Below are 27,912 nucleotides of genomic sequence, written 5' to 3' on the forward strand. Positions count from 1 at the left end.
TGGTTCCATGTTTGTGTAGAGACCTGTTCGTTGGGTACTGATCAATGTGTCTTTTGCAAAATGTACTCACATGGAACAGTGAAGATTCCCATAGATTTAAACAACTCAGTGCAATGAGTTCTCTTGCTACTTTTTGTCATAATTCACACAGCCCTCTTTTGTAGCTTAAAGATAGTCTTTTCTTCTCGTTTGTTCCCCTTAACAAACAAAAAAAAGTGACACAACACTTGTCATATGTGATACCAACTTCGAAAATGTCCATCACAGTTTGGTGGTAGTGATGGAGAGGCCTACCACTTGGTCTGAGGCTAATGTACTGTGTGATTGTAATTAATGTTAAAACTTTCAAACCGCTGTAGAAACAACACCACTGGTCAGAATGATGTCAAATTGCAACAGAATATTATTGGAGAAGGGGCAAAATGTCTAACAGAAGAAAAATAAATAGGCTAGTTACAAAATGTAGCAATAGATGGTGCTGTAAGCATCATAATTTAATAGTGGTTGACCACAAATGACAAATGAATTGTACAACAATGCCTAAGGTGTACGTTTGACGTTAAACACTATTCACTGTCCATGGGTGTACAGGTGTGATACCATCAGTTACGTAAGCCCATCCACCATGGCAAGGTCATATCACATCAGATGGGAAAAATCGGTTTTTAATTGTCCTGAGACAAAAAAACCACATAGAAAGCATCAATCGAAATTGAATCAGATTATTAATGTGACTGATGCAAAAGGTGTTCCATATGCTGTCCATTGTTTTCTGCAACAAATTGAAATTGAGAAACAGCATGTTCCACAACTGATCGAAGTGTTTACGGGGTCACGTTCAGAATGTGTTGTGCAATGTTTGCCTTCAATGCAGCTAAGTTTGCAGTCTGAACACTGAACACTGAACACAACATCTTTCAGATAGCCCCGCAGCCAGAAGTCACATGGATTAAGATCAGGTGATCTGGATGGCCAGGCTGTAGGGAAATGGCAACTGATAATTCTAGAATTTCCAAAATGGCGCTTCAGCAACTGCTCAACTGGATTTGGAATGTGTGGAGGTGTGCTATCTTGTGTAAAAATGATCCCATCCACCCTGTTGGAGAGCTGGATTAGATTAGATTAGATTTACTTTCATTCCAATTGATCCGTAGTGAGGAGGTCCTCCAGGATGTGGAAAATGTCAGAAAAACAACAATACATGAAAAATATTTACAACTAAAACAAATAAGCTAATGTACCATTCCACAGATCCCAAGTGGAATGATCGTCATTTTTTAATGAACACTAAGAGTCATTTTACAAATACTAATGCACTGAATTTAAAATAAAAAAGTTTTTTATTTATTTATAAGGTAATAAACATGTAATACAACTACTGTAATACTTATTTGCAATGAACACATTACTGCACTGAAATGGTGCAGAAGTTAGATTATACTTACACACACACACACACACACACACACACACACACACACACACACACACACACACACACATTTTCAATGAACACATTACTGCACTGAAATTGTGCAGAAGTTATGTTGTACTTATATACAAATCAGTTGGTTTTACTAAGAAATTCATCAATGGAGTAGAAGGAGTTGGCCACCAATAAATCCTTTAGGCTTCTCTTAAACTGAATTTCATTGGTTGTTAAGCTTTTTATGGCTGCTGGCAAGTTATTGAAAATGTGTGTTCCTGAATAATGCACACCTTTTTGTGCAAGACTAAGTGACTTTAAATCCTTGTGAAGATTATTCTTATTTCTAGTATTGATTCCATGAATTGAACTGTTGGTTTGAAAAAGTGATATATTTTTTAATGACAAATTTAATTAAGGAATAAATATATTGGGAAGCAGTAGTTAGTATCCCTAGTTCCCTAAACAGGCTTCTGCAGGATGTTCTTGAGTTCACACCACATATAACTCTTACTGCACGTTTTTGTGCCCGGAAAACTTTAGCTTGGCTTGATGAATTACCCCAAAAAATAATCCCATATGACATTATGGAATGAAAGTAAGCATAGTATGCCAGCTTTTTCATTTTTATATCCCCTATGTCCCCCCCCATGAACCATGGACCTTGCCGTTGGTGGGGAGGCTTGCGTGCCTCAGCGATACAGATAGCCGTACCGTAGGTGCAACCACAACGGAGGGGTATCTGTTGAGAGGCCAGACAAACGTGTGGTTCCTGAAGAGGGGCAGCAGCCTTTTCAGTAGTTGCAAGAGCAACAGTCTGGATGATTGACTGATCTGGCCTTGTAACAATAACCAAAACGGCCTTGCTGTGCTGGTACTGCGAACGGCTGAAAGCAAGGGGAAACTACAGCCGTAATTTTTCCCGAGGGCATGCAGCTTTACTGTATGATTGCATGATGATGGCGTCCTCTTGGGTAAAATATTCCGGAGGTAAAATAGTCCCCCATTCGGATCTCCGGGCGGGGACTACTCAAGAGGATGTCATTATCAGGAGAAAGAAAACTGGCGTTCTACGGATCGGAGCGTGGAATGTCAGATCCCTTAATCGGGCAGGTAGGTTAGAAAATTTAAAAAGGGAAATGGATAGGTTGAAGTTAGATATAGTGGGAATTAGTGAAGTTCGGTGGCAGGAGGAACAAGACTTCTGGTCAGGTGACTACAGGGTTATAAACACAAAATCAAATAGGGGGAATGCAGGAGTAGGTTTAATAATGAATAGGAAAATAGGAATGCGGGTAAGCTACTACAAACAGCATAGTGAACGCATTATTGTGGCTAAGATAGATACGAAGCCCACACCTACTACAGTAGTACAAGTTTATATGCCAACTAGCTCTGCAGATGACGAAGAAATTGAAGAAATGTATGATGAAATAAAAGAAATTATTCAGATTGTGAAGGGAGACGAAAATTTAATAGTCATGGGTGACTGGAATTCGAGTGTAGGAAAAGGGAGAGAAGGAAACATAGTAGGTGAATATGGATTGGGGGACAGAAATGAAAGAGGAAGCCGCCTGGTAGAATTTTGCACAGAGCACAACATAATCATAACTAACACTTGGTTTAAGAATCATGAAAGAAGGTTGTATACATGGAAGAACCCTGGAGATACTAAAAGGTATCAGATAGATTATATAATGGTAAGACAGAGATTTAGGAACCAGGTTTTAAATTGTAAGACATTTCCAGGGGCAGATGTGGACTCTGACCACAATCTATTGGTTATGACCTGTAGATTAAAACTGAAGAAACTGCAAAAAGGTGGGAATTTTAGGAGATGGGACCTGGATAAACTGAAAGAACCAGAGGTTGTACAGAGATTCAGGGAGAGCATAAGGGAGCAATTGACAGGAATGGGGGAAAGAAATACAGTAGAAGAAGAATGGGTAGCTTTGAGGGATGAAGTAGTGAAGGCAGCAGAGGATCAAGTAGGTAAAAAGACGAGGGCTAATAGAAATCCTTGGGTAACAGAAGAAATATTGAATTTAATTGATGAAAGGAGAAAATATAAAAATGCAGTAAGTGAAACAGGCAAAAAGGAATACAAACGTCTCAAAAATGAGATCGACAGGAAGTGCAAAATGGCTAAGCAGGGATGGCTAGAGGACAAATGTAAGGATGTAGAGGCCTATCTCACTAGGGGTAAGATAGATACCGCCTACAGGAAAATTAAAGAGACCTTTGGAGATAAGAGAACGACTGGTATGAATATCAAGAGCTCAGATGGAAACCCAGTTCTAAGCAAAGAAGGGAAAGCAGAAAGGTGGAAGGAGTATATAGAGGGTCTATACAAGGGCGATGTACTTGAGGACAATATTATGGAAATGGAAGAGGATGTAGATGAAGATGAAATGGGAGATACGATACTGCGTGAAGAGTTTGACAGAGCACTGAAAGACCTGAGTCGAAACAAGGCCCCCGGAGTAGACAATATTCCATTGGAACTACTGACGGCCTTGGGAGAGCCAGTCCTGACAAAACTCTACCATCTGGTGAGCAAGATGTATGAAACAGGCGAAATACCCTCAGACTTCAAGAAGAATATAATAATTCCAATCCCAAAGAAAGCAGGTGTTGACAGATGTGAAAATTACCGAACTATCAGCTTAATAAGTCACAGCTGCAAAATACTGACACGAATTCTTTACAGACGAATGGAAAAACTAGTAGAAGCCAACCTCGGCGAAGATCAGTTTGGATTCCGTAGAAACACTGGAACACGTGAGGCAATACTGACCTTACGACTTATCTTAGAAGAAAGATTAAGGAAAGGCAAACCTATGTTTCTAGCATTTGTAGACTTAGAGAAAGCTTTTGACAATGTTGACTGGAATACTCTCTTTCAAATTCTGAAGGTGGCAGGGATAAAATACAGGGAGCGAAAGGCTATTTACAATTTGTACAGAAACCAGATGGCAGTTATAAGAGTCGAGGGACATGAAAGGGAAGCAGTGGTTGGGAAGGGAGTAAGACAGGGTTGTAGCCTCTCCCCGATGTTGTTCAATCTGTATATTGAGCAAGCAGTAAAGGAAACAAAAGAAAAATTCGGAGTAGGTGTTAAAATTCATGGAGAAGAAATAAAAACTTTGAGGTTCGCCGATGACATTGTAATTTTGTCAGAGACAGCAAAGGACTTGGAAGAGCAGTTGAATGGAATGGACATTGTCTTGAAAGGAGGATATAAGATGAACATCAACAAAAGCAAAACAAGGATAATGGAATGTAGTCTAATTAAGTCGGGTGATGCTGAGGGAATTAGATTAGGAAATGAGGCACTTAAAGTAGTAAAGGAGTTTTGCTATTTGGGGAGCAAAATAACTGATGATGGTCGAAGTAGAGAGGATATAAAATGTAGACTGGCAATGGCAAGGAAAGCGTTTCTGAAGAAGAGAAATTTGTTAACATCCAGTATTGATTTAAGTGTCAGGAAGTCATTTCTGAAAGTATTCGTATGGAGTGTAGCCATGTATGGAAGTGAAACATGGACGATAAATAGTTTGGACAAGAAGAGAATAGAAGCTTTCGAAATGTGGTGCTACAGAAGAATGCTGAAGATTAGATGGGTAGATCACATAACTAATGAGGAAGTATTGAATAGGATTGGGGAGAAGAGAAGTTTGTGGCACAACTTGACCAGAAGAAGGGATCGGTTGGTAGGGCATGTTCTGAGGCATCAAGGGATCACCAATTTAGTATTGGAGGGCAGCGTGGAGGGTAAAAATCGTAGAGGGAGACCAAGAGATGAATACACTAAGCAGATTCAGAAGGATGTAGGTTGCAGTAGGTACTGGGAGATGAAAAAGCTTGCACAGGATAGAGTGGCATGGAGAGCTGCATCAAACCAGTCTCAGGACTGAAGACCACAACAACAACAACAACAACAACATCCCCTATGTCTGACAAAATTCGCATTGCAAACAGAGATTTGTTAAGATGCTTCAGCAGTTCTGTGGTGTGCTCCTCCCAGTTGAATTTATTATCAAGCTGTAATCCCAAGAATTTAACACTGTCCACTTCTTCTATCTTCTTGTCATTGTATGTTAGACATATACTCTTGGGACACCCCTTACAAGTTCTGAACTGCATGTAGTGTGTTTTTTCAAAGTTTAGTGACAAAGAATTGGCTAGGAACCAGTGATTAATGTCCACAAATATTTTATTGGCTGATCTTTCTAAGACTACACTTGATTTGCTATTTATTGCAATGTTTGTACCATCAGCAAACAAAACAAACTTGGCATCTGGTAATGTTACTGATGAAAGGTCATTGATATACACAAGAAAAGGTAAGGGCCTCAAAATGGAACCTTGTGGGTCCCCACATGTAATTAGTTCCCAGTTGGATGATGCCTGATAGCTTGATACATGTCTCTTTCCTAATAACACCCTTTGTTTCCTGCCATAGATATAAGATTTGAACCATTTTGCAGCATTTCCTGTTACACTATAATATTCTAGTTTACTTAAAAGGATATTGTGATTTACACAGTCAAATGCCTTTGACAGATCACAAAATATACCAGTTGCCTGCAATTTTTTGTCTAATGAATTAAGCACATTTTCACTGTAAGTGTAGATAGCCTTCTCAATATCAGAACCTTTGAGAAATCCAAACTGTGACTTTGACAGTATGTTATTTGAGATAAGATGGTTATAAAGACGACTGTACATTACTTTTTCGAAAATTTTTGAGAATGCTGGCAACAGTGAAATTGGACGGAAATTTGATGCTATTTCTTTATCTCCCTTCTTAAACAGTGGCTTAACTTCAGCATATTTCAGCCATTCAGGAAATATTCCACTGATAAACGACTGGTTACACAGATAGCTTAATATGTTACTTAGCTCAGAATCACATTCTTTAATTAACTTTGTTGATATTTCATCATACCCACTAGATGTTTTTGATTTTAAAGATTTTATGATGGACATTTGTTCTGTTGGGGTAGTGAGGGTCAAATTCATATTATGGAAGTTACTTGAAATGTCTGGCCTAAGGTAATCCATAGCAGCATCTACCGAACCTGACAACCCCATCTTTTCAGTAACTGGAATGATGTGGTTGCGCAAAAGGCATTCATAGCGCTTACCAGTGACTTTACAGGTAACAGGACCGGAAGCACGTGTCTCTTCGAAAAGTATGGCCCTATGATAAATGATGCTGTAAACCCGCATCACACAGTGACTTTTACAGGATGAAGTGGTACTGGTTGATTTGCATGTGGATTTTCCGTTGCCCATATTTGACAATTCTGTGCATTGACATATCTTGTCAGATGGAAGTGGGCTTTCTGTCCACAAAATCATCCATGGCCAATCATTGTCTACTTCCATGCGAGCAAGAAATTCTAAAGTAAGGTCTTCTTGGTGACAGGTCAACAGGAAGCAACTCGTGCACATGGGTAATTTTGAATGGGTAGCAAAGTAGGATGTTTTGTAGGATTTTACGTATCGTGCTCATGGGTATGTCGCACTGCCTGACACGCTCCCTGCCCTTTTAACAGATGACCCTGCTATGGATGGCTTAGTTTTGCGTTTTATTCGGGCAGGGGGTTTTTATCATTTAATCTGAGTGTTTCTGTTTTTTAGTGTTGATTTTGGCTTTTGGCCTCCGATTTTGAACTGAGTTTTTAATGTGTTCTCGGTGGTTGGCTTTTCATTTTTTTTCTCTGTGGTCAGCCAACCACCATCACACTCTGTGTGATTTTAATTTGTTTTGTCTGATCTCTGTCAGAGTATTTCTTGTCCTGTGTCGTCTGACATCTTTCCTGCTGTTCGTTTTTATTCTCTTTGGGTGTTTAATATTTCTAAAATTTAAAGAACCTCTCTCACACCGGCCTGATTTAGCTTCACTGATCAGGATAGTAAAAACATGCGTATATTAAGGGAATTTTCATTGACAAAGCAGGCTTATCACATTCACACAGTTCAATACTGTTCTGTCCTGATTAACTTAAGCTTAACTTAAATTCCATAAGGCAGTGAAGCAATTTCGAAGTCTCGGTGCGACGAAAATTATGAGTTGATCTCCTGGAAACATTTGTAATAATTATTAACTTTCGGTGATCACATGGGGAAGACCGGAGATCTGCTGGTAAGACCGTGTTAGCCTATTTATTTGAAGTAACTGGATATCTTGAGCATTCAAAACGGCAGGTTCGTCCAGTGTAAATCAGACGTTCTCCACTGATTCCGTGCAACACAGCGTAGTAAGCAGACACTGTCAATAATAATAATCCATTAAATAATACGCGAACACACTTACTTTAGTTTAGTTCATGTATTAAACTCCTTCCCATACAGAATCTCATCAAGATGGCGACTCGCTCAACAATACATACATATATACCTCCTTCTTTTACGACTAACCGGCAAGAAGTTCTTATTCTTTTCATAAGAGAAAACATAGATAGCAGAGAAGCTATTCCATGGAGTAAATGGATGCTCCAAGGAATAATTGGGCTTGAAACTACTTTGCATTGATAATCGGTAAGATAAGAAGAGATATTTCGAGATATGTACTGAGTTATATAATTTATAAAATTTCTGAAAATATCGCGGAGAGACCGCTGCAAGAGACATTACAGGTGGTTTTTTTTTTTTTTTTTGGAAAAAGGGACCGATTACCGTCGCAGTCTGGTCCCTTTAATCCCACAAACCAACCAATAAATATTATTATTGTCCTATACTTATTGTCATTTACCTAATGTTTGATAATGACATGATTGTTACAATAGATATACCAAATAGTTGCTTATAATAAATAATCTTAATTTATATTTACAACTGACTGTTTCATCTTTATTGCCATTTTCAAGTACGTGCAATTACAATTTCGGTATGGATGCCAATGTCATTGATATTAAAATAGCTGTCTCATACTGATGTCAAAATAGAAGTGACATCCTTACTATTTGTGTGTTTCAGTTTTTAATTATTTATTGCTGTTTACCTAATTATGGAGTGCATTTATATTCTAAATGATATACTATTTTTGTTCAAATTTACCTAATTATGCAGGATTTATTTTGTACCCATTAACATTTACCTAATTGTTTTGTTTAATGACACTGATTGCATGAATAAAGTGAATGAACAATTGGAGTATAAGTCTGCTGTATGTGCTTACGTTTTCTGGGCTCACTTCATATTCCTGTTGATTCTCTTTCCTCAAGGGGTTCATGGCATGCCGTTTGTCTGTATTGTTTTTTATTGTTACAGCAAAGACAGAAACTACATGTACATACATACTCTGCAAGCCACCATATGGTGCGTGCTGGAGGTACTACAGTCTTCAAAATTGTTAAGGCTTTCATGGCCACTTGTTAACAAACTGCCTATTGGCTTCTGTCTCGGGTTCTTCGGCCGACGTTTATCTAATGATTTTACTGACATTTCGCCAGCACGAGTGGCTAGTATTGTCAAAGCTTCACCCTCCACTGCCACATTGCCGGCAATGGAGGATAAAGCTTTGACAATGCCAGCCACTCGTGCTGGCGAAATGTCAGTAAAATCATTAGATAAATGTCGGCCGAAGAACGCAAGACAGAAGCCAATAGGCAGTTTGTACTACAGTCTACCACTCACAAATAGAGTGAGGGAAAAATGACAGACTGTTTGTCTCTGTACAAGCTATAATCTCTCTAATTTTATCTTCACAGTCCTTACATAAAATGCACCATGGTGGCAGTAGAATCATTCTGCAGTCAGCCTCAAATATCGATTCTCTAAATTTTTTCAATAGCACTCCTTGAAAAAAATGTTGTGTTCCCTCCAGTGATTCCCATTTGTGTTCCTGAAGCATCTCTGTAATACTTGCATGTTGTTTGAACCTACCAATAACAAATCTGGCTGCCCACCTATGAATTGTTCCTTGTCTTCCTTTAATCCAAGATGGTGCATATCCCATACATCCGAACAGTACTTAACAAAGTGGCACCATAGTGTCCATCTCGGTGCTGTCTTTATGTATTTTTGTATAATATTTCCATGCTTTAATTAATATGTTTTATTTAAGCTCATGTGTAGAGAAAAGAGGAATATGCAGTTATCCTTCTGCTAAAGTGCAGCTAACAAGAAAACAGTCACTATTGATGGTTGGACAGCAATACAAAATGTCTCTTAACATAGAGATGCCAGAATCACCTGTAAATAAAAGGCTCGGTAAGTGACAAGAAGTTTGAACTTCAATAGAAGTGACATAAACTGTATTTTCTTAGAAGCCATGGATCATTTTGTGTAATGAATTGTAATGATGTGGAATAAGTGATTTTACATGCACATTGCAAATTAATTTACAAATATGGCTACATGCTGAATATTTCTAAGATGATTTTTTTTTTAAATACAGACACATATTAGTAATTTGTACCCTAGGGGTGTGTGTTGAGTCTGCTAGTGTTATCAGAGAAACTGCCACCATAGCCACCTCCACTTGTAACTGAATTCTGAGGTGATATAGCTAATCCCCTAGCTTTTGTTTTTCATATTAATATTTTTTACTTTATATGTACATTTGTTGGCAAAATAATGGAAACAAAAGAGAGGATTATCTTTACTAATAAGATGTTCAACCAATGCTGCTTCTGATGCATTTGGTACATCTTTTGCCATAGGAGTTGTTGCAACTCTCACTTTAGGCAGCAACATTATTGTTTATTGTCCTGTAACAACAATGTAGCTAGTTAATTGGTCAATGAACGGAGCAGTAACAGTTCTTGGCGAAATATTCATTGAATCTAAACAGAAATTATTCTGTGATCATCACAAAGCAGAAGAATAAAGTCCAAGCATGACTTACCCAGATAACATGTATCTCATCATCAAAATTCCATATAGGGAAGAGGTAGTGGAAATAACAAGTTCATGATTTGTACCACTATAGACATATAGTAAACAGCTGGAGCACTGCAGGGTCCACAAGTAGAAGTGAGTCAGATAACAGTAACTGTGATTGAGATTGCTGTTGGGTGGCCTTATACGTGACTCGCTAAGGAAGCTCATGTGACCAATCTGTGATATGAGCCTTGTTCCCGGTGCTGGTACCGTTGCAGGATGTATGCAGCATTAGTCATGTTAATATGTCAATATCATCCATCTGCACATTCAGGAATTACTAAAAGAGCTATGAAGCTTTCAAATTTTTCATTTCATAATTGTGTAACAGTAAATTATTGTATAACCACGAAATTCAGTCTTTCCTTCTCATCCTATCCAGTAAGTCTCCCATGACCCGGGGTTCTGGGTGACTTTTCTAAATTGTACCCCTTTCCCTAAATGTCCTCAGTTATTTTCCTTCGTCCCTCTTCCTTCCCCTTCAACTCTTCTGCCAGAAGAAGGAGCCACTGGCTCTAAAAGCTTGTGAAAGTTAAATACTCTTGTGTGTGCGTTCCCCTGCCACTGGTTGGTGAGTAGACTTTTTTATCTGTCCACTTACAGTAAATTACTTTAACATGACATGTGAATTTCATTCTGTTATCTGAAAATTACAGCCAGTATAATTTAAAGTGGATGATTAAATCAGCATGTGCATGGTGTACTCATATGTTGCTGCACACTGCACATGTGTTACTTGAACTCATATGCTTCTGCGGTAGGTCTGTGTGTCACTCCAAGCACTCTCTTTTGAGAAGACTCTCCTTATTGATATCAAATTGATTATCTTCATCCAACTACCACAAAATGATGCCAGATTTACAGAGCATGAACTTTTCCAGCAATAGTATTCCAAACTGTACCCAATGGAAATCATCATCCCGATTGATAAGGTCCTCACATACGTATTTCCACTCATTCCTTAATTAAGTAGTTCCAGAAGTTTGAAGTATGGACCAAAACTTTACTTTAATTGGAATTCAACAAATAACCTGTATAACTCTGTGTTCAGCAATAGTGACTTCGATTTGTGCAGGCGTAGAGGAGATGAGTATGACGTTGCTGCTTCATAATGCCTTGATGTTGATACAGTGAATCTTTCAATACTTGGGACAACTCTTCACTGTTCTTCAAGTTTTGTAATTCAACATAATTTTTGGCTCCCTTTTGCATACTAATATATTTTCATGGTTCATTTACAGAACTGTAGCTTGATAGTGAGTTGTGCACAAATTATATAATAAAATGATACACTTTCACTGTCTTTACTGCGGTTTTTCCAACTCTAGAGTGGAAAAGATAATTATCTCGTTTCTCTATCCATGTTCTACTTTGGGTGCATCGTCTTGGCACCATGTTAATGTTCATCAGCATTTCAGGCAATCATCTACCGGTGAACGTTTTTGGGAATCTGATTTGGCAGTTTCCTACCCTGTTGCACTTATCTGCTTGGTACAATTATCTTTTCAGTGTCTTGTATGTTAAGTTTTTTTATTGGGTATTTTATCAGCAGAAACACAGTTTCTGATACACTTAGCAAACCTATATCTTCCTTTCCAACTATTGCAATTGTTTCTTTATTTCTTGGTTATGAGGGAAGGTGTGCTACAGTTTAATGTCCAATGGAGGTCTTTGGCGGGGGGGCTTTCTGGCTTAATATGACAACCAATTTAATTTTGTACATATTTATTTTCTAGTTATGGACATGACTGTATTCAGTACACAGGAAGTATGAATGACCACACCTTCACTCACAATTTTTTCAAGTTTTATTGAATCATGCAGCACATTTTGGACCCTGTGGGTCCATCTTCAAGTGCAGATTGTTTTAATATGCTGTTTACTTCTGCTCTTGTGTGAGGTGAAGTGAAATGCTTGTTCTGAAAAATCCAGATATTAAACTGCATCTGTGATGTATTTTGTAATGTGCAGGTGTGTGCCTTGAGTTACATGATGTGTGATTACAGATTGGGTAAGTCAACACCTTCTGACATTAAAACGTTAAAAATGTGCTTTCTGAATTTTTTGGAACATACATTTCACATCACGTCATTCAAAGGCAGAAGTAAATATTGTATTAATACAATTTGCACTAGGTGATGATGAACCTACAGGGTTCTTTGTGAGATTCAGTGTGCATTATGAGGTTCAAGAAAAAAGAAACAAAAAAATAGTAACTGAAGGTGTAAAGTGTTATTATTAATACTTCCTGTATATAAGCAAATAATTATTAAAAATGGAGTTAGGCACCAGCATTTATCATCAATGTTTGCCATTCCTCCACCACATACAAGCTCTGCCATAGTGATACCATCCCAGAAGTCCAGCATAACCTCCATCCGTACTGAAATTCTTACATGCATAATAGAATATCTCCCCTGAGTCCAGCTCCCTCTCATCCCAATTAACACTGCACACCCACCTCATACATGCTTCCCAAAATCCACAAACCCCACAATCCTGGACACTCCATTATCACTGGTCATTGTGCTCCCACTGAAAGAAGTTCTGCTCTTGGCAACCAATACCTCCAACCAATTGTCTGAAGTTGAGCCTCACACATCAAAGATACTAACACTTCCTTTGCTGATTTTGACTATCCCCATCTCATATCTCCTGGATCTTCTCGTCACTGTTGATTCCATCTCCCTGTATACCATTATCCCTCATGGCAATCTAGTACTAGCTCTCTCAATGTCCTTCTGACTCCAAGCCAACCACCTCATCCCTCATGCACCTTACCAACTACATCCTCACACTAAACTATTGCTCCTTTGAAAGGAAAGTATATAAAAACAATCGTGGCAGAGCCACGGGCACTTGCATGGCAACTTCCTAAGCCAACCTGTTGAAGGAAACCTTCCTAGCATCCCGAAACCACAGGCCGCGTGACTGATTTAGGTTCATGGATGATATCTTTAATATCTTTATGATCTGGACTCAGGGCCAAGGCATCATATCCCCATTCCTCCACAACGTCGACATCTTCTCTCCCATCTGTTTCACGTGGTCCCCATCACCCAAATGTGCCCATTTGTGGGGTGTTGTCTTCCACCTCACTGATCGCTCCCTCCACACCTCTATTCGTATTAAACCCACTAACCACCAAAGAGTACCTGAACTTTGACAGCTGTCACTCATCCCACACCAAAAAATTACTTGCATACAGCCTGGCCATCCATGGATGGCGTATCTGCAGCAGAGAGAATTATCTTGTTCAGTATGATGGTTTCACCAGGGCCTTCATAGATAGGCACTACACCCCAACATAGTCTGCACACAAATTTCAAGTGCTACACCCTCTCACAGCCCTAATCCTGCCACACCCCTCAGGAGTGTCCCCTCATTAACCATTATCATCCCAGTCTGGAGCAAATGAACCATATCCTTCACCAAGGCTTTAATTATCATCATGCCTGGAAATGACGGACATCCTACCCAAGATCCTTTTCACCCCTCCTAAAGTGGTTTGTATTCCATCATGTACCTGACCTACACAACATCCTGGTCCATCCCTACATCACTCCCACTCCCAACTCATTGCCACAGGCTTATATCCCAGTGGAGGAGCCAGGAGGTAGGTCTGCCTGATTCACCCACCCAGCACATTCTACTCCAGTCCTGTCACAGGCTTATCATATGCCATTATAAGCAAGGCTAATTGTGAAACCAGCCATATCATATACAAACTCTGCTGCAATCACTGCACATCTCTTTTATTGGTTTGGCAACCAACCAGCTGTCCATCATAATGAATGGTCACCAGAAAACTGTGGCCAAGAACAAAGCTGACCACTTAGTGGAACAACATACTGCTGAGCAAAAATTGCTGGAGTTAAGTGGCTGCTTCATAACCCATGCAATTTGAATCTTTCCCTCCAGCAACAGCTTTTCTTAACTTCATAATTGAGAGTTATCCTTGCAATGCATTCTTTGCTCCCATAATCCTCCTGGCTTCAATCTCTGCTAACCAAATGTCTCCACACTTTCTACCCAACAGTTTGCCTTCCCTCTGTTCTTTCACCCTCTTCTAGTCTGCACCTCTATATTGTCTTCATTGAGTTCTGTACCTCACTGGCTCTGATACCCATTTGTCACAAGCCTAGCCTGTGCAACTGCTACTCCTTACTCCCCGCATTCCTGGCCTGCACACCTGCTGCCACCCTTTGAGCCATTCCCAACTCCTCATCCTGCTTTCCTCCTCTTCTCCTTCTACCCATCCCTGAAGAGCATTAAAAATTTGTCTGGTTTGAGTATCATTCACCTGAAAGAATTGATATGTTAATTTCAACTATTTATATATTGTTAAAAGAGAAAAATGTTATGCAGTATTGTTTTTCAATACTTCCAGGTATGTTTATGGCATGTGTACATTTGTATGACAGAGGTGCAGAGTTCATTTCAAAATCATGCAAGTCTGGCATGCTGCATTATAGAAGTCCTCTTCTGCAGACATTGTCAACTGTTGTTCTTTCACCTCTTTTGATATTTGGTTCAAAAGAAGAGAAGCAAATAATAACACTTGAAATGTTTAGTGACCTAGAAGATGACCAAGTAAGTATTTCCAGTTCCGAACACTTAGAAAAAAAATCCTTTTAGGATGTTTAGTAACATTAAAAGTGAAGTGATCATATATTGGTGTAAATTTGTACTGGTGAAATTGAAAAATTTGTTTTTCCTTTTTCAATAATCACAGTGTTAACCTAAATTTTAGATTACACTTTTGGGTTTATTGTTAAAAACAACAATATTGAATTGCTGATTTATTTATGTGATATATTAAATAATATGCCATTTTCTTAGAAAATAAATGTTACTGTGATAGAGTGGAGGGCATGTCAGGAAACTGTAATATGAGGTGAAGTGAGTCTATAAAAATGTGCTTAATATTTAACAAAATTTGTAGTCCTTCGAACTGTTGGTATCACAGAGACGTGCTGTTTGATGCCTTCTCGACATAGGGACCTCAGAGCTGTTGTGGAAAATGCCCAGTATTCCAATGGGACAACTGGTCATCACTGTGGTGAGCCAATTTATATGCTAATTCATTGGAAAAGTGCAGGCACCAGAAGAAGGCCAGGGTCTTTAACATCGTTGTACAGGGCACTGACTTACAGTGTCTCTTGTTGGAGAAATGAAACACATACAAGTGCTGCTTGGGAAACCAAACATGTTGTAGGTCCCAGCAGGTGTACTCAAGCAGATTGTTGGTGCCCAACCTAGCTCATCTGCCTATTAACTATCAATGTGTTCTTACATGATTTGTTTCTCTGCAGCTGAAGATGTCTTAACAACACTAACACTGGTTTTCACACTTTGCTGAGCTGAAAGCTCTCTACTGATTTAATTGTTTGTTGTTTGTTTTTAAGCTGTTTCTTTAATGATGTAGTCATAGTAGGTTGAAGTAGGTGAGAGGGTTTTGAACTTTCCATAGTTCATGCCATATCCCACGTCTAAACAGTTGTTGGTAACAGTAGATTTTTCTGGCTGATATAATCATTTGTGACGTCTATGTTCATCACATTTGCCTTCAACAATGTGATATGTCTGACATATGTATGAGTTCCCACAGTGATAAAAGGTCTTGTGTATTCCTGGATTCCTTAGACTAAGTTCATCTTTTGTAGAAATCATCATGTGCACTTACCCAAGAGGACAGCGGAATATTTAATTTAGGATTGTTTGAAAATCCAACTGATCCTAAGGGAGACATTGCGAACATAATGCAGGAGTTCTTTGTATCTGTGTCTTATCATGATGATTAATGCATGCAGGTTATTAATTGTGGTAGATGGCCTTTCCAAAATACGAATTCTGAACTAATACGGAACAGTGATGGCTAAGTTCTGCTGACAAAGTCTTAAGATCTGAGATAACTCAAGCTCCATAAATGACTATCCGTAATACATTGAGATGGGTTATGAAAGTTAAAAGCTCATAAACATTGGTCTGTATCTTTTGATCCATGAAACACACTGTGACCCCAAAGTGGTATCTTCTTTTATATGAACCATGATATTCAAAACAGAAGATTGTCTATTTTTTTCACTTTCATAGTTTAAAGAAAAATGCCAGGATGGAGTGAGTTTAGATGTTCTAAAAGTGATCTAAGTGGTGTTTGCTCATGTGGTCATATCACAAAGATATTATTAGTATATCTGCAAAAGCATGTGTTTTAAAGAACCACTTGTCAAAATGCTTTATTCTCAAAGTCTTCGATAACAGGGCAAGTTATGGGACACCGAAGCTACCCAGAGCGACACCCTCAGATTGTTCAGTATGTTGGTTATTGAATAAAAAATTGATCAAGATGGAGCACATGTTTGTGCTTACTTTTGTGCGTTTCAGTGAATCCAACAAATGCACTTACAACAAAGGAGAGACTACATAAAAATCACCAATAGGTCAGTTTTTTTGCGGCATAAATGCTTGAGTCGATGTATGAAATCTTCCAGATAGCAAATGTTGTGTTCTCATTTTCAGCAAATGGCTCAAAAGGGAAGCCAGATGTCTAAGTGTCTCAGGGTTCTGCCAGTAACATGATCACTTGATAAGGAGCCTAAGAGTTGAATGACCATTGAAGGTTTTATGGCCTATTAATGATATATAAAGGATTTCTACTTCACCCCATTATTTGAAAATACATGGTCCAGTCACATTAATGTGACCACCATCTATGTTTCAACATGCAATTGCCACTCACAGGCAACAAGTGGCAGCACTAGCAGTGGAGGGTATGTAAAGTGTGTTAGGACGGATGTGGAAAACGTCCAAAAGGCCACTATCATTGGCTTTTTGGCCAAGGGTGGAAGCATTTTAAAATGGCTAAGTTTGTAAACTGTTTGCATGCACCATGGTTAAAATATTCCATGTGTGGCAAAATGGTGCTATCCAAAACTGGCACCAGGCAAACGTGGGCCACAGATGACAGAGGTGGACAATAACTCCTTGGATGAGTATAGACGAATAGATGTGCAACAGTTGAGAAACTGATCACACAGATGAATGAAGGGGGTACCAATGGTATCTTCTCAGTGACTGCTTAGCAAACGTTGCTGTGTATGTGCTTCCACATCAGGGATCTGATTCATGCAACCATACTGATTGCTGTTCATCAGTGATGAAGACTGGAATTTGCTTGCAAATACTGCAACTGGCTGTTCACTGAGAGTGATAGGTGGCTTTTTCAGGTGAATCATGTTTTATGCTCCATTTGACAGATTGCAGTTGGCATGTGTGGTGTGAAACATCTGAAAACAACAATTATCAGAAGTGTCCAGGCCAGAGGAGGGAGCATTATGGGCTGTGGAATGTTACATTGTTTTCCCTAGCACAGTAGATCAACCCAAGTGTGCATCTATCCTTGGGGACCATGTCCGCTTCAAATTGTGGTTTGTTTTTTCTCAGCACAATGGCATCTACCAAGAGATAAATGTAACATGTCCCACAGCTCACAGTGTATTTGCATGGTATGAAGACCATCAGGATGAGTTTACCATACTCCCCTGGCCAACAAATTCCCTGGATTTAAATCCAATTAAGAACTGTGGGACTGCCTCAATCAGGCTGTTTCCACCACTGATCCTCAACCAAGAAACCTTCTACATCTACATCTACATATATATATCTACACATATACTCCACTAGCCACCAAACGGTGTGTGGTGGAGGGCGTGAGGGAAAAACGACTGTCTGAACGCCTTAGTATGAGCTCTAGTTTCCCTTATCTTTGAATGGTCATCATTGCGTGATTTGAAAGTTGGTGGTAATAATATATACTCTACATCCTTGGTGAAGATTGGATTTCAGAATTTAGTGAGCAGCCCCTTCCATTTAGTGTGCCATCTATCTGCAAGTGTGTCCCACTTCAAACTTTCTATGAGATTTGTAACACTTTCGCAATTGCTAAATGAACCAGTCATGAATCTTGCTGCTCTTCTTTGGACCTTCTCAATCTCTCGAATCAGACCCAACTGGTAAGGGTCCCATACAGATGAAAAATACTCTAAGTCTGGACAAACTAATGTATTGTAAACTATTTCCTTTGTTGAAGGACTGCATCGCTTCAGGATTCTACCAATAAACCGCAATCTAGAGTTTGCCTTACCCGTTACTTGTGTAATCTGATCATTCCATTTGAGATCATTTTGAATAGTCACACCCAGATACTTGACGGATGTTACTGCTTCCAAAGACTGGGCATTTATTTTGTACTCATACATTAATAGGGATTTTCACCTTGTTTACACCTTAGGTTACGCTTACTAATATTGAGAGATAACTGCCAGTCATTACATCACACATTTATTTTCTGAAAATCCTCATTGATTTGTTCACAACTTTTATGTGATACTACTTTCCTGTAGACTACAGCATCATCGGCAAATGGTCTAATGGTCTAATGCCGTTGTCCATGCCATCAACCAGATCGTTTATGTAAATCATAAAAAGTAGCGGACCTATTACGCTGCCCTGGGGCACACCTGATGTTACGCTTGTTTTTGTTGAAGTCACCCCATTGAGGACAACATACTGCTCTCTGTCTGTTAGAAAACTTTCTATCCAATCGCATATGTCATTGGATAGACCGTGCACACTTTTTGGGGCAAGCGACAGTGCAGTACTCAGTCGAACGCCTTTCGAAAGTCGAGAAATGTGGCATCAACCTGGGAGCCAGTATCTAGAGCTTGTTGTATATCATGCACAAAGGGGGCCAGCTGTGTCTCGCATCACCACCGTTTCCTAAATCCGTGCTGATTTCTGCATATGAGCTTCTCTGAATCTAGAAAGGTCATTATGTCTGAGCACAAAATATGTTCCATGATTCTACAACAAATCGATGTCAGTGAAATTGGCGGGTAATTATGTGCATCCGATTTTCTACCCTTTTATAGATCACTATGACCTGGGCCTTCTTCCAGTCCCGTGGTACTTTCCGCCGTTCCAATGATCTCTGATAGATGATGGGTAAGAATGGTGCTATATTTGTAGCATAGTCAACATAAAATCTTACGGTGATACCATCTGGGCCAGATGCCTTCCTGGCGTCTAAGGATCTTAACTGTTTTACAATCCCAGATACACTAAACACTATGTCAGACATCCTCGCATTTGTTCAATTATTGAAAGGGGGATAGTGCTGCAGCCCTCTACCGTAAAGGAGTTTTTGAAAGCTAGTTTTAGAGTTTCAGCCTTCTGTTTATCATTATCAGTTACATTATCCATACTGATAGCAAGAGAAGGTATTGAATTATTTGTAGCGTTCATAGATTTTATGTACGACCAAAATTTTTTGGGGTTATTTTTAGAATCTGCAGATAAAATATTGCTTTCAAATTCGTTAAAAGAATCTCTCATTATCCTTCTGATAGCTGCTTTCATTTCGCATAATTTCTGTTTGTCAGTGGGGCAGTGACTACGTTTAAAATGACTGTGCAAAATTCTCTACTTTCTCAGCAATTTCCTAATATATTTGTTGTACTGAGGTGGATTCTTTCCCTCCCCTATATTTTTGCTAGGCACATACTTCTGTAGCACATGGTGGGCAATACCTTTAAATTCTGACCAAAGATGCTCATTATCTTTGTGTTCCGCAGTGAATGCTTGGAGCTGACTATGAAGATATTCACTAATGACACTTTTATTTGCTTTCCTAAACAAGAAAACTATGCGCTGTTTCTTTGGTTTGTGCAGCTGGTCAAGGCACTGGAGTGGACATGCCTCCACATCCCTGCTGGTGCCTTCCAGCACATCTCGCAGCAGTCTGTGCTTCAAAAGGCATTTATTCAGGTTTTTGACAAGTGATCACATTAATGTGACTGAATAGTGTTTTAGGACCTGACAAAAGTTAAATACTTTTGTGACAGTTACCTATCAATGCACAATTCACTCATATCTGTATTGTCATACCACTCTTGACAATGCACAGACTTTAAACTGTCTTGTCATTTACAAATAACTATGTAGAAAAGATTGATATATCAATAAATCCTGATTGGCCCAAAGACTACATGAGAGTAAGATAATGTATTTTTGCAGATGTTAGTAAGGAACTGGACATAGTGTCCAGGAACAAGTCACAAGTGTTGATAGACTGGTGCCACAACTGAGTAATGAAAGAACTCTCTAGTATGTTTTTGCTAAAGGTAGTTGTACTTCATGTTTGGTTGAACCTGTTGAGATACTAAAATGTTAGGCAGTTGGCAAGACAGATCACCAGCATATTTCCCGTCTCTCCAGTGTGTTGCAAAAAAAATTGAAGAAGTTTAGCAATTTTTTCAATGGATGGAAACCAAGAATAATCCAAAGATAATTGCAAGATATTTTACATCAAACACAAAAAAAGCTGCTACTTTTGCTGCAGCGATATTTGAGAAAGAATAGCTTTTGGTTTTGTGATATATATTTTTTGAATAGATACCTGCAAGATGTAGAAACAATTGGAAGTTACATGGCAGCTCAGACAGTGTGGCGGAATGGTGAATAAACCCAGACACTGCATGGAGTAGGAGGCTGGGAATGTGCTGATTATCTGTTCTGTTATCTGGTTGACATTTTGTCTCAGCTCACAAAAGCTGTGGGCTATAGGGAACAGAATGGGGCAAAATACTGTTCAGTAGGATGCTCAATTTCATATCCAAAATTTTATGAATAATATGGCAGAATTACTTTTCAGAACAAATTAGACTCACTACTACATTTTAACATCATGGAATTAGTGGTAATCAATTTAATTGAACTAGTGCTCATTTATCCTACACAGGATGCTGAAATGGATGAAATGACTGTACCTAGAGTAATTTACAAATTTATTTACCTGTGGCAAGAAAATTGTATCACATAGATTTGGCATTTCAAATGTATTGTGTTGTGTTCATATTGATGCTACCAGAGTTAACAGATGGCAGTTTGGTACACATCCCGAACTCCAAAGGTTAATGTGCTGCATAATATGTGGTGAAATAGAAAATAAATCAGTTTTTGTTTGCAATATTAAAAAGTCTTGTATGCCTGTTTCATACTTTGATATTTCTATGCTATCATAAAATGAATAACAACAACAAAAAATTATTGCTACATGTACACTGGTGTGCAAAACTTATGGAAGAAATTTACTTATGCCTGATTGTCACTGCCAAGTAACATAGCTCGAGGAAACTTGGACTATACAGAACTACTGCAGTATAGTACAGAAGGAACTAAAAAAAATACCAAGTGAGATGAACAGGAGACATTTTTATTCAAAGACAATAATTACATCGAAGTCACTGTAATTTATGACAGTCTCCTGGACATTGGTAGAGGTGTCATAAAGGTTCTAAATAGGGTGTGTGGTCACCACGGACCACAGTGTGTGCTCTGCAACATCATGCTCCCATTCTGGCCACAAGGTTGCTAAGGAATTTTTGTGGCAGGACATTCCATTCCATCTCACCTCCAGTGTAGTTGACAACCGCTGGATTGTTGTTGGTGCATGTAAGCATGCTGCATTACATTTCCCCACCACATCCCACACTTGCTTGATGTGATTTAAGCTGGGAGAATGGGCAGGCTAGTCCATTTTCTGAACTTCTCTCGTTCCTAGAGCTGCTCCACCTGCTCTGTTTGATGCTGTCACACATTGTCACCCATAAAAATGAAGTCGGGATTGAATGCAACACTGAAAAGACGCACGTAGGAAAGGAATACAGTGTCACTATAATGTAGAAGGTGACTGTAACATGTTCAAAGATTTGGAAATCAGTATGCCCATGCAAAATTAAGCTTCTCTTAGTCGTAGTACCTTGAGCTCTGAAATGATAACATTCGACAGTGCTGGATGTTCCCTCATATGGCGAGAGGTAATGGAGCCAGGAACATTGTCAGACATGATCATTATGATGTAGAAAGGCATAATGTTGCATTGGCATACTGACCTCGAAATCTAGGAATATGGAACACTTAGTGGTCATCGTTTCTGTGATATCGTACTCGATCACTGTGTGCATCTTATTTAGAGGTACATTCAGTCCTTACTTCATTTTGATGAATGACAGTGTGTGACTGTTTTTAACAGCACAGATGGATGAGCTTTTGGAATGAGAGGATATTCAGCAAATGGACTGTCCTGCCTTTTCTCTCAGCTTAAATCTCGTTGAGCATGTATGGGGCATGTTGGGAAGATGTATTGCAGCTTGCCCACATGCACCACTGACCATGCAGCAGTTGTCAGCCATGCTGGTGGAGGAACAGGATGCCCTACTTCTTACCAACCTTGCAGCCAGCCGGGAGCAAGTTGCAGGGCATGTACTGCCATCCATGGCAATCACACAACCTATTAAGAAGCACGTCCTGACTTTTGTAATGTCCAGGGGCTGTCATAAATTGGCACTGACACATCATGTGAAAGTTAATTTTGTCCTTAAGTTTTGCAGGCAAGTGTTGGTGCAAACTGTTTTTTACAGGGAAGTGTAACATGCCTGTACAATTAGCCTACACTTTGGTGGGAAAAATCTTCTGGTATTAAACAAGCTTTAAAACCTAGATACTGTGTAAATATTTGTAAAATATTGCAAAATTAGAAAAATGCAAGAAACTGGCATATTTTATTGCCTGACTACTATTACATGTTTAATGCAACTTCATTTTTGTATTTAATTTTTGCTAGGTACACCCTGTCACAGACATATTTGTGGAACTCCAGACTCGCCATATAGAACTGTACTCAGCAACTTTGAACATAAATGCTCGCTTCACGGGACTGCGGTACCTGATGTACAACTGGCCAGTACTATCTGCCATTATTGGGATAAGCTCAAACATGTTTTTCATCATGATAATTTGTGTCTTGTCATGGCTTCGTGTTGTCAGATCAGATAATATGTCCGAATTTGAGGCAGAACTTCTACGTAGAAATTCCAGCAATGGCAGCAAAGCTAGTTCACAGTTCACCGGAGGTATGTGAAGTCATGAAAATATTTCTTCTCTTCTTTAACCTTCTAACTTCTTACAACATATATGTCCATCTCTAACTTGTGCAGACTATGTGTTAATGATATATATACATGGCAGGAATCAATATTGGTAGGAGTGTGAATGTCGAATGTATATGTTTCAACATTTTCACTTTTAGTTCACCATGAATACGTGACTTGCCTTACAATGAATTATGCAGTTGTTGGTCATACTAATAACTATGTATTAATATTGCTCATTCCTTTGACAAGATTGTAGTGCATGACCGTGTTAGGAAGTAGTTTGAGGATGTGCAAGCATTGATTGTCAAATGCAGGAGTTGAAAGGTTAGTTTATAACAGTGACAATGAAGGTGAATGTACTTTTCTTTTGTCATTGGATGAGGATGCTATGTCTGCTGTTGTTCTTGGCATTTCAGCATCTCATGGCTGATAATGTCACATTTCCCATGCTCACTGTACAGGAGTGAAACTAGTTGCAGTGATGAAGAGGATGACAACAGAGTTTCCTCTGGTGTATTGATCATTTTCAGCTACAGTAAAAGGAGCTATATCCTGTGACACTCAGCTTTGTCAAATTAGGATGTGATTTGTACATTTGTTGCAATATCATCTAAATGTTTAAGTATGATTTATTTTTGCAGACTATGGAAGAGGCACCAGTGTATCATAAATATGTCAGGCAGAATGTTGTCAGTCAAGAAAATGCCTATTGTTTCTTTTCAGCAACTCGGCTTCTGTCTGGAATGGAGAAGGCAAACTTTTATAATACTGGTCAAGAGATTCTCTTCTCCATACTCAAATTTCTGGTCATATAAGGTCTTGAGATATTTATTGTTGTTCCATATGCTACATTTTTATGACAACAATATTCCTTATCAAGGGAACAAATTGTTTCAGACAAGTTCTGTTGCTGGGTATGTAAAAGAAAAGTTAGATTTGTTCACATGCCACTTTGAAATATATGTATTTATAAAAGCGTTCTCCTGTCTGGTGGGTGCCTGCTTTCAAGCAGTATGTTCCATCAAAAATAAGGTATTTTGGAATATAAACATTTGTTCTGTGTTACTATGATCCTGGTCATCTACTATATGTTTAGCTTAGACAGCTGGAATGGCTGATATAGTAACTAGACTAGGTTATTTAGGAAAAATTGGATGATATAGTAATAAAACTTCTGTAATCGTATTTGGGAAGATGGCACAAGTTATACATTGGCAATTGGTACACAGGTCCAGGTCTGTTGCAGTATTTGCTTGAAAAGGGAACTAATGTATGAAAAGGGAACTAATGTAATTGGTCCAGTGTGTTTCTATATAAAAGAGAAAGCCAAGACTCGAATGCATGTTGCAGAGAGGAGAACATGAAATTAGTGCAGTGACTATTATAACAATAATGTAGTGGCACTTCAGAAGAGAAGTGTGTATGTTGTCCATATATTGTACAGCTGAAATATCATAAATAAGAAAAATATACGACCGAAGCAGTCTTGAGAAACTGAAACCAAAATGTATGTCGGATTATGATCACTTAACGGAAGCAGTATACAAGTGTAAAATGATACTGAGTGTATTAAACAAAAAACATGAAAATCACTTTTTTCACTCACTATACATGTGTACTAAATTATTTATCAATTCCATATGGGGAAAATGTATCAAGTCGGAGCTCCATTTCACTTTTATTCATGAAATTCTATGGAAGATCCGCCAAGAAAGAACAAAATTGAGAGACTATTGAAAGGGAGCGGAAGATTCCTTGTGAAAATGGGGAAGGCACTTTTCAACCATTATTGAAAAGAAAATGACCCTTTTGTAATGTAAGTCTTATGTAGCAGAAGGAATCACAGCTTTTTTGCAAATGATACTGTATGGGACTGTGTGCTTTTTCATGCTTCGAACTGTACCATACCCAAAAGATTGATGAAATGTAACATTTTCCTTCATTTCACTGTTTTGTTAGTATCAGTAAACAAACAAACAGAAAAAAACAACTATGATAATTTAGCATGGAAGGTGTGCTGCTATGTGCAACAGAAATGGTGAGCACAGCCAGGAATGGCATGAGGTGCACTTCTCAACACACAGCAAGTGCACTGCTGGCATGAACTCAGCAGTGAAAGGGTTCTTAAGATCAGTTTTTATTCAAAATTACATTTTGGACTGTTTATAGAGACTGCACAAATATTGCACAGATTAGTCTAAAAAATACATTCAATAGTGCACCTTACTTTGGTGATACTGCAGCAGAAATCTACTGGAATCCCTCGCATTTCAGATCCACCTGTGTCTTCTTCATTTTATTTAAAATTCTCTAAATATGTCCTTCAAGGTAAATGATTAATGGTCTGAAACTGACTTTTCCCTTGTGTGAATGAGTGACCACCACTTCTAATTAGTATAACACTATTAAAGACATTGTAAATGATCTAGATGATATTCTGCACATTTTTAATGGCTTTCACTTCAGATACCAAAAAATAAATTAACTTTTTAATAGCTTTGCTTTCATTTTTACGGAATTTTGAGTCTAAATATGACACAGACAAGGAAAGGATAGACATATACTTTTATTTTTAATACCAGAAGATCTGTTGAATGAACATTTTACACAGTGCTGTATCAATAGATATTATTGACATTTGTATTGTTTTTGCTTCAGACATCTCACAAGATGACTCAAGCCTGATGGGTGACAATGGAAAGCAATCTGAATCTGATGTAGTGCCATTGGAGAGTAGAGAGCAGTCAGAGGTTTCTGAAGCTGAAAGTTTTGATCTTATTCGTACATCTAGTGTTGAAGTTATAAGAAGCTGATTAATTTTATTGCCTTAAAGTGCAAAGAATTATGGTTGCATTCACTGTGTGTAAGGTACAAATTTTGGTACAAATGTTGTTAATTTCTAAATAAGATTTTTTATTATTTTCTTGCCTGTTAAGAGAAGTCTGAAATCATTCCCATTACACTGTTGATTATTGAAGTGTGTATGTACTGTTCATACCTTGACATTCTGTCAAAAGTTCCTCTTGATATTACTGTCCTGAAGATATAATGTAGTATAATATTGTGATTTGGATTCTTGCTGTATGTAGCTATGATTCATTCATATACATACAAAGTCCACATCCTTTATGAAAGAAATGGCTTTACAAAGACTGATAAACAGTGATACTAGCAGAATTTAACATAGAATTCATATTATGAAAAATGTAAAATGTTACCAAACACCTTTTATATCAAGCAAGAATAATAATATCAATATTCATATTTTTTCAGTCCTTGCAAACATAAAATTGAGTAATTTTAAATAGTTACAACAATTATTTTACTGCATAAAGTTACAATAATTCCATATACCAGAAGACCACAATGATAGTCAATGGAAACGTTCATTTCCTAGTTGTAGAAATAAAGTGCACCTCTATACAGGGATCATGGCAATCATTTTTGATATGTTACTCATTTTGTGAAACATCTACTATTGAAAGTATGTACCTGTATTTTACTGTTGTTCCTTCTAGGTGTTGCTGAATTGTTTGTACTATTAACATTAAAGATTTTGAGAATTATTTTTTACATTCTTTGTCTGCTGACTTTGATATTTATGCAGCAGGACTGTTATGATTTTACCTTAGACTGCTTAGTATTACACTGGTTACTGTGAAAGAGATTTTATTGATCTTTCATTGCATTTTATGCTGTCAAAGGCTTTATTGTATTGATATACACTTAGAATTAGTTTGTGTTGACTACACAGTTATCTGTTTTAATAATTTTGAGGCTGTGTGTAAAACAGTGTATAACATTGTTAACCAAAAATTAGAATGCATTCTAAAGACATTAGTTTAATTCATATTTAGTATTTCTTCAGTCTTGTTTCATTTTAAAGAGGGCCTGTGTTGATAGAGACAACTTTTTATTGGCCATTAACCATATTTTATATAGTACACTGTAATGAAGTTGCTGTTGTATGATATCTTATTTTATAAAAAGTTTTCAATAAATATAATAATAATAAAGAAAGATGTTGTGTACGCTCTGCACATGTAGCTGTTCACAGTGTTAAATTTTTTATTAATGCATTTGTAGATTATGACTGATAACTCATCTTTCATTAATGTAAACAACAATGTCCACTATTTGGAATAACAGATGTGTGTCTTATCTCTTGCGTAGGACATTTTGTCCATTCAGTGTCGATCACACTTCATAAATCACTCAGTCAGAATAAATGTGAGACACTTATAGTTCAAAGTCCTTTTGGAGATGAATTTGTTGTGCTTTGGAATGAATAAGAAATATGATGGAACAGGTCTGACTGTGTGGAGTACACATCTGAATTTATTAGCTTGGGTGATGCTCCATCCAACCTAGGTGACAATAGCTGTACGAGACCTCATTGCATCAGTTTAAGATTCAAAGAAATGTCCCCTACAGATTAACTGATTAAAATTCTAATGATCAACTTCCAAAGCATTCACAAATAAGTCAGAGTTTGAAGCAGTTCTAAAATCAGTCGAGCTCGTATAGCATTAAATACAGTAAGTTAGCTGAAACTCAAAATTGACAGCCTGCTATTCTGATGTATCTCTTATTTAT

General features: G+C 38.1%; 1 protein-coding gene across 3 annotated transcripts in view; it reads left to right on the forward strand.

Moving 5' to 3' along the window:
• The window catches only part of LOC126481522 (seipin), a 48,188-nt gene extending 20,936 nt beyond the window's left edge, over positions 1-27,252 (forward strand). For all 3 annotated transcript variants that reach the window (XM_050105328.1, XM_050105326.1, XM_050105327.1), the window contains exons 2-5: positions 9,504-9,649; positions 14,712-14,914; positions 23,007-23,295; positions 25,975-27,252. In XM_050105328.1, coding sequence (XP_049961285.1) covers positions 9,580-9,649; positions 14,712-14,914; positions 23,007-23,295; positions 25,975-26,129 — 717 coding nt within the window. In that variant the 5' untranslated portion in view covers positions 9,504-9,579 and the 3' untranslated portion in view covers positions 26,130-27,252. The remainder of the gene's footprint in view (positions 1-9,503; positions 9,650-14,711; positions 14,915-23,006; positions 23,296-25,974) is intronic.
• Positions 27,253-27,912: the final 660 nt, after the last annotated feature.

This window comes from Schistocerca serialis, chromosome 5 (genome assembly GCF_023864345.2).
Source record: "Schistocerca serialis cubense isolate TAMUIC-IGC-003099 chromosome 5, iqSchSeri2.2, whole genome shotgun sequence".
NCBI lineage: Eukaryota > Metazoa > Arthropoda > Insecta > Orthoptera > Acrididae > Schistocerca > Schistocerca serialis.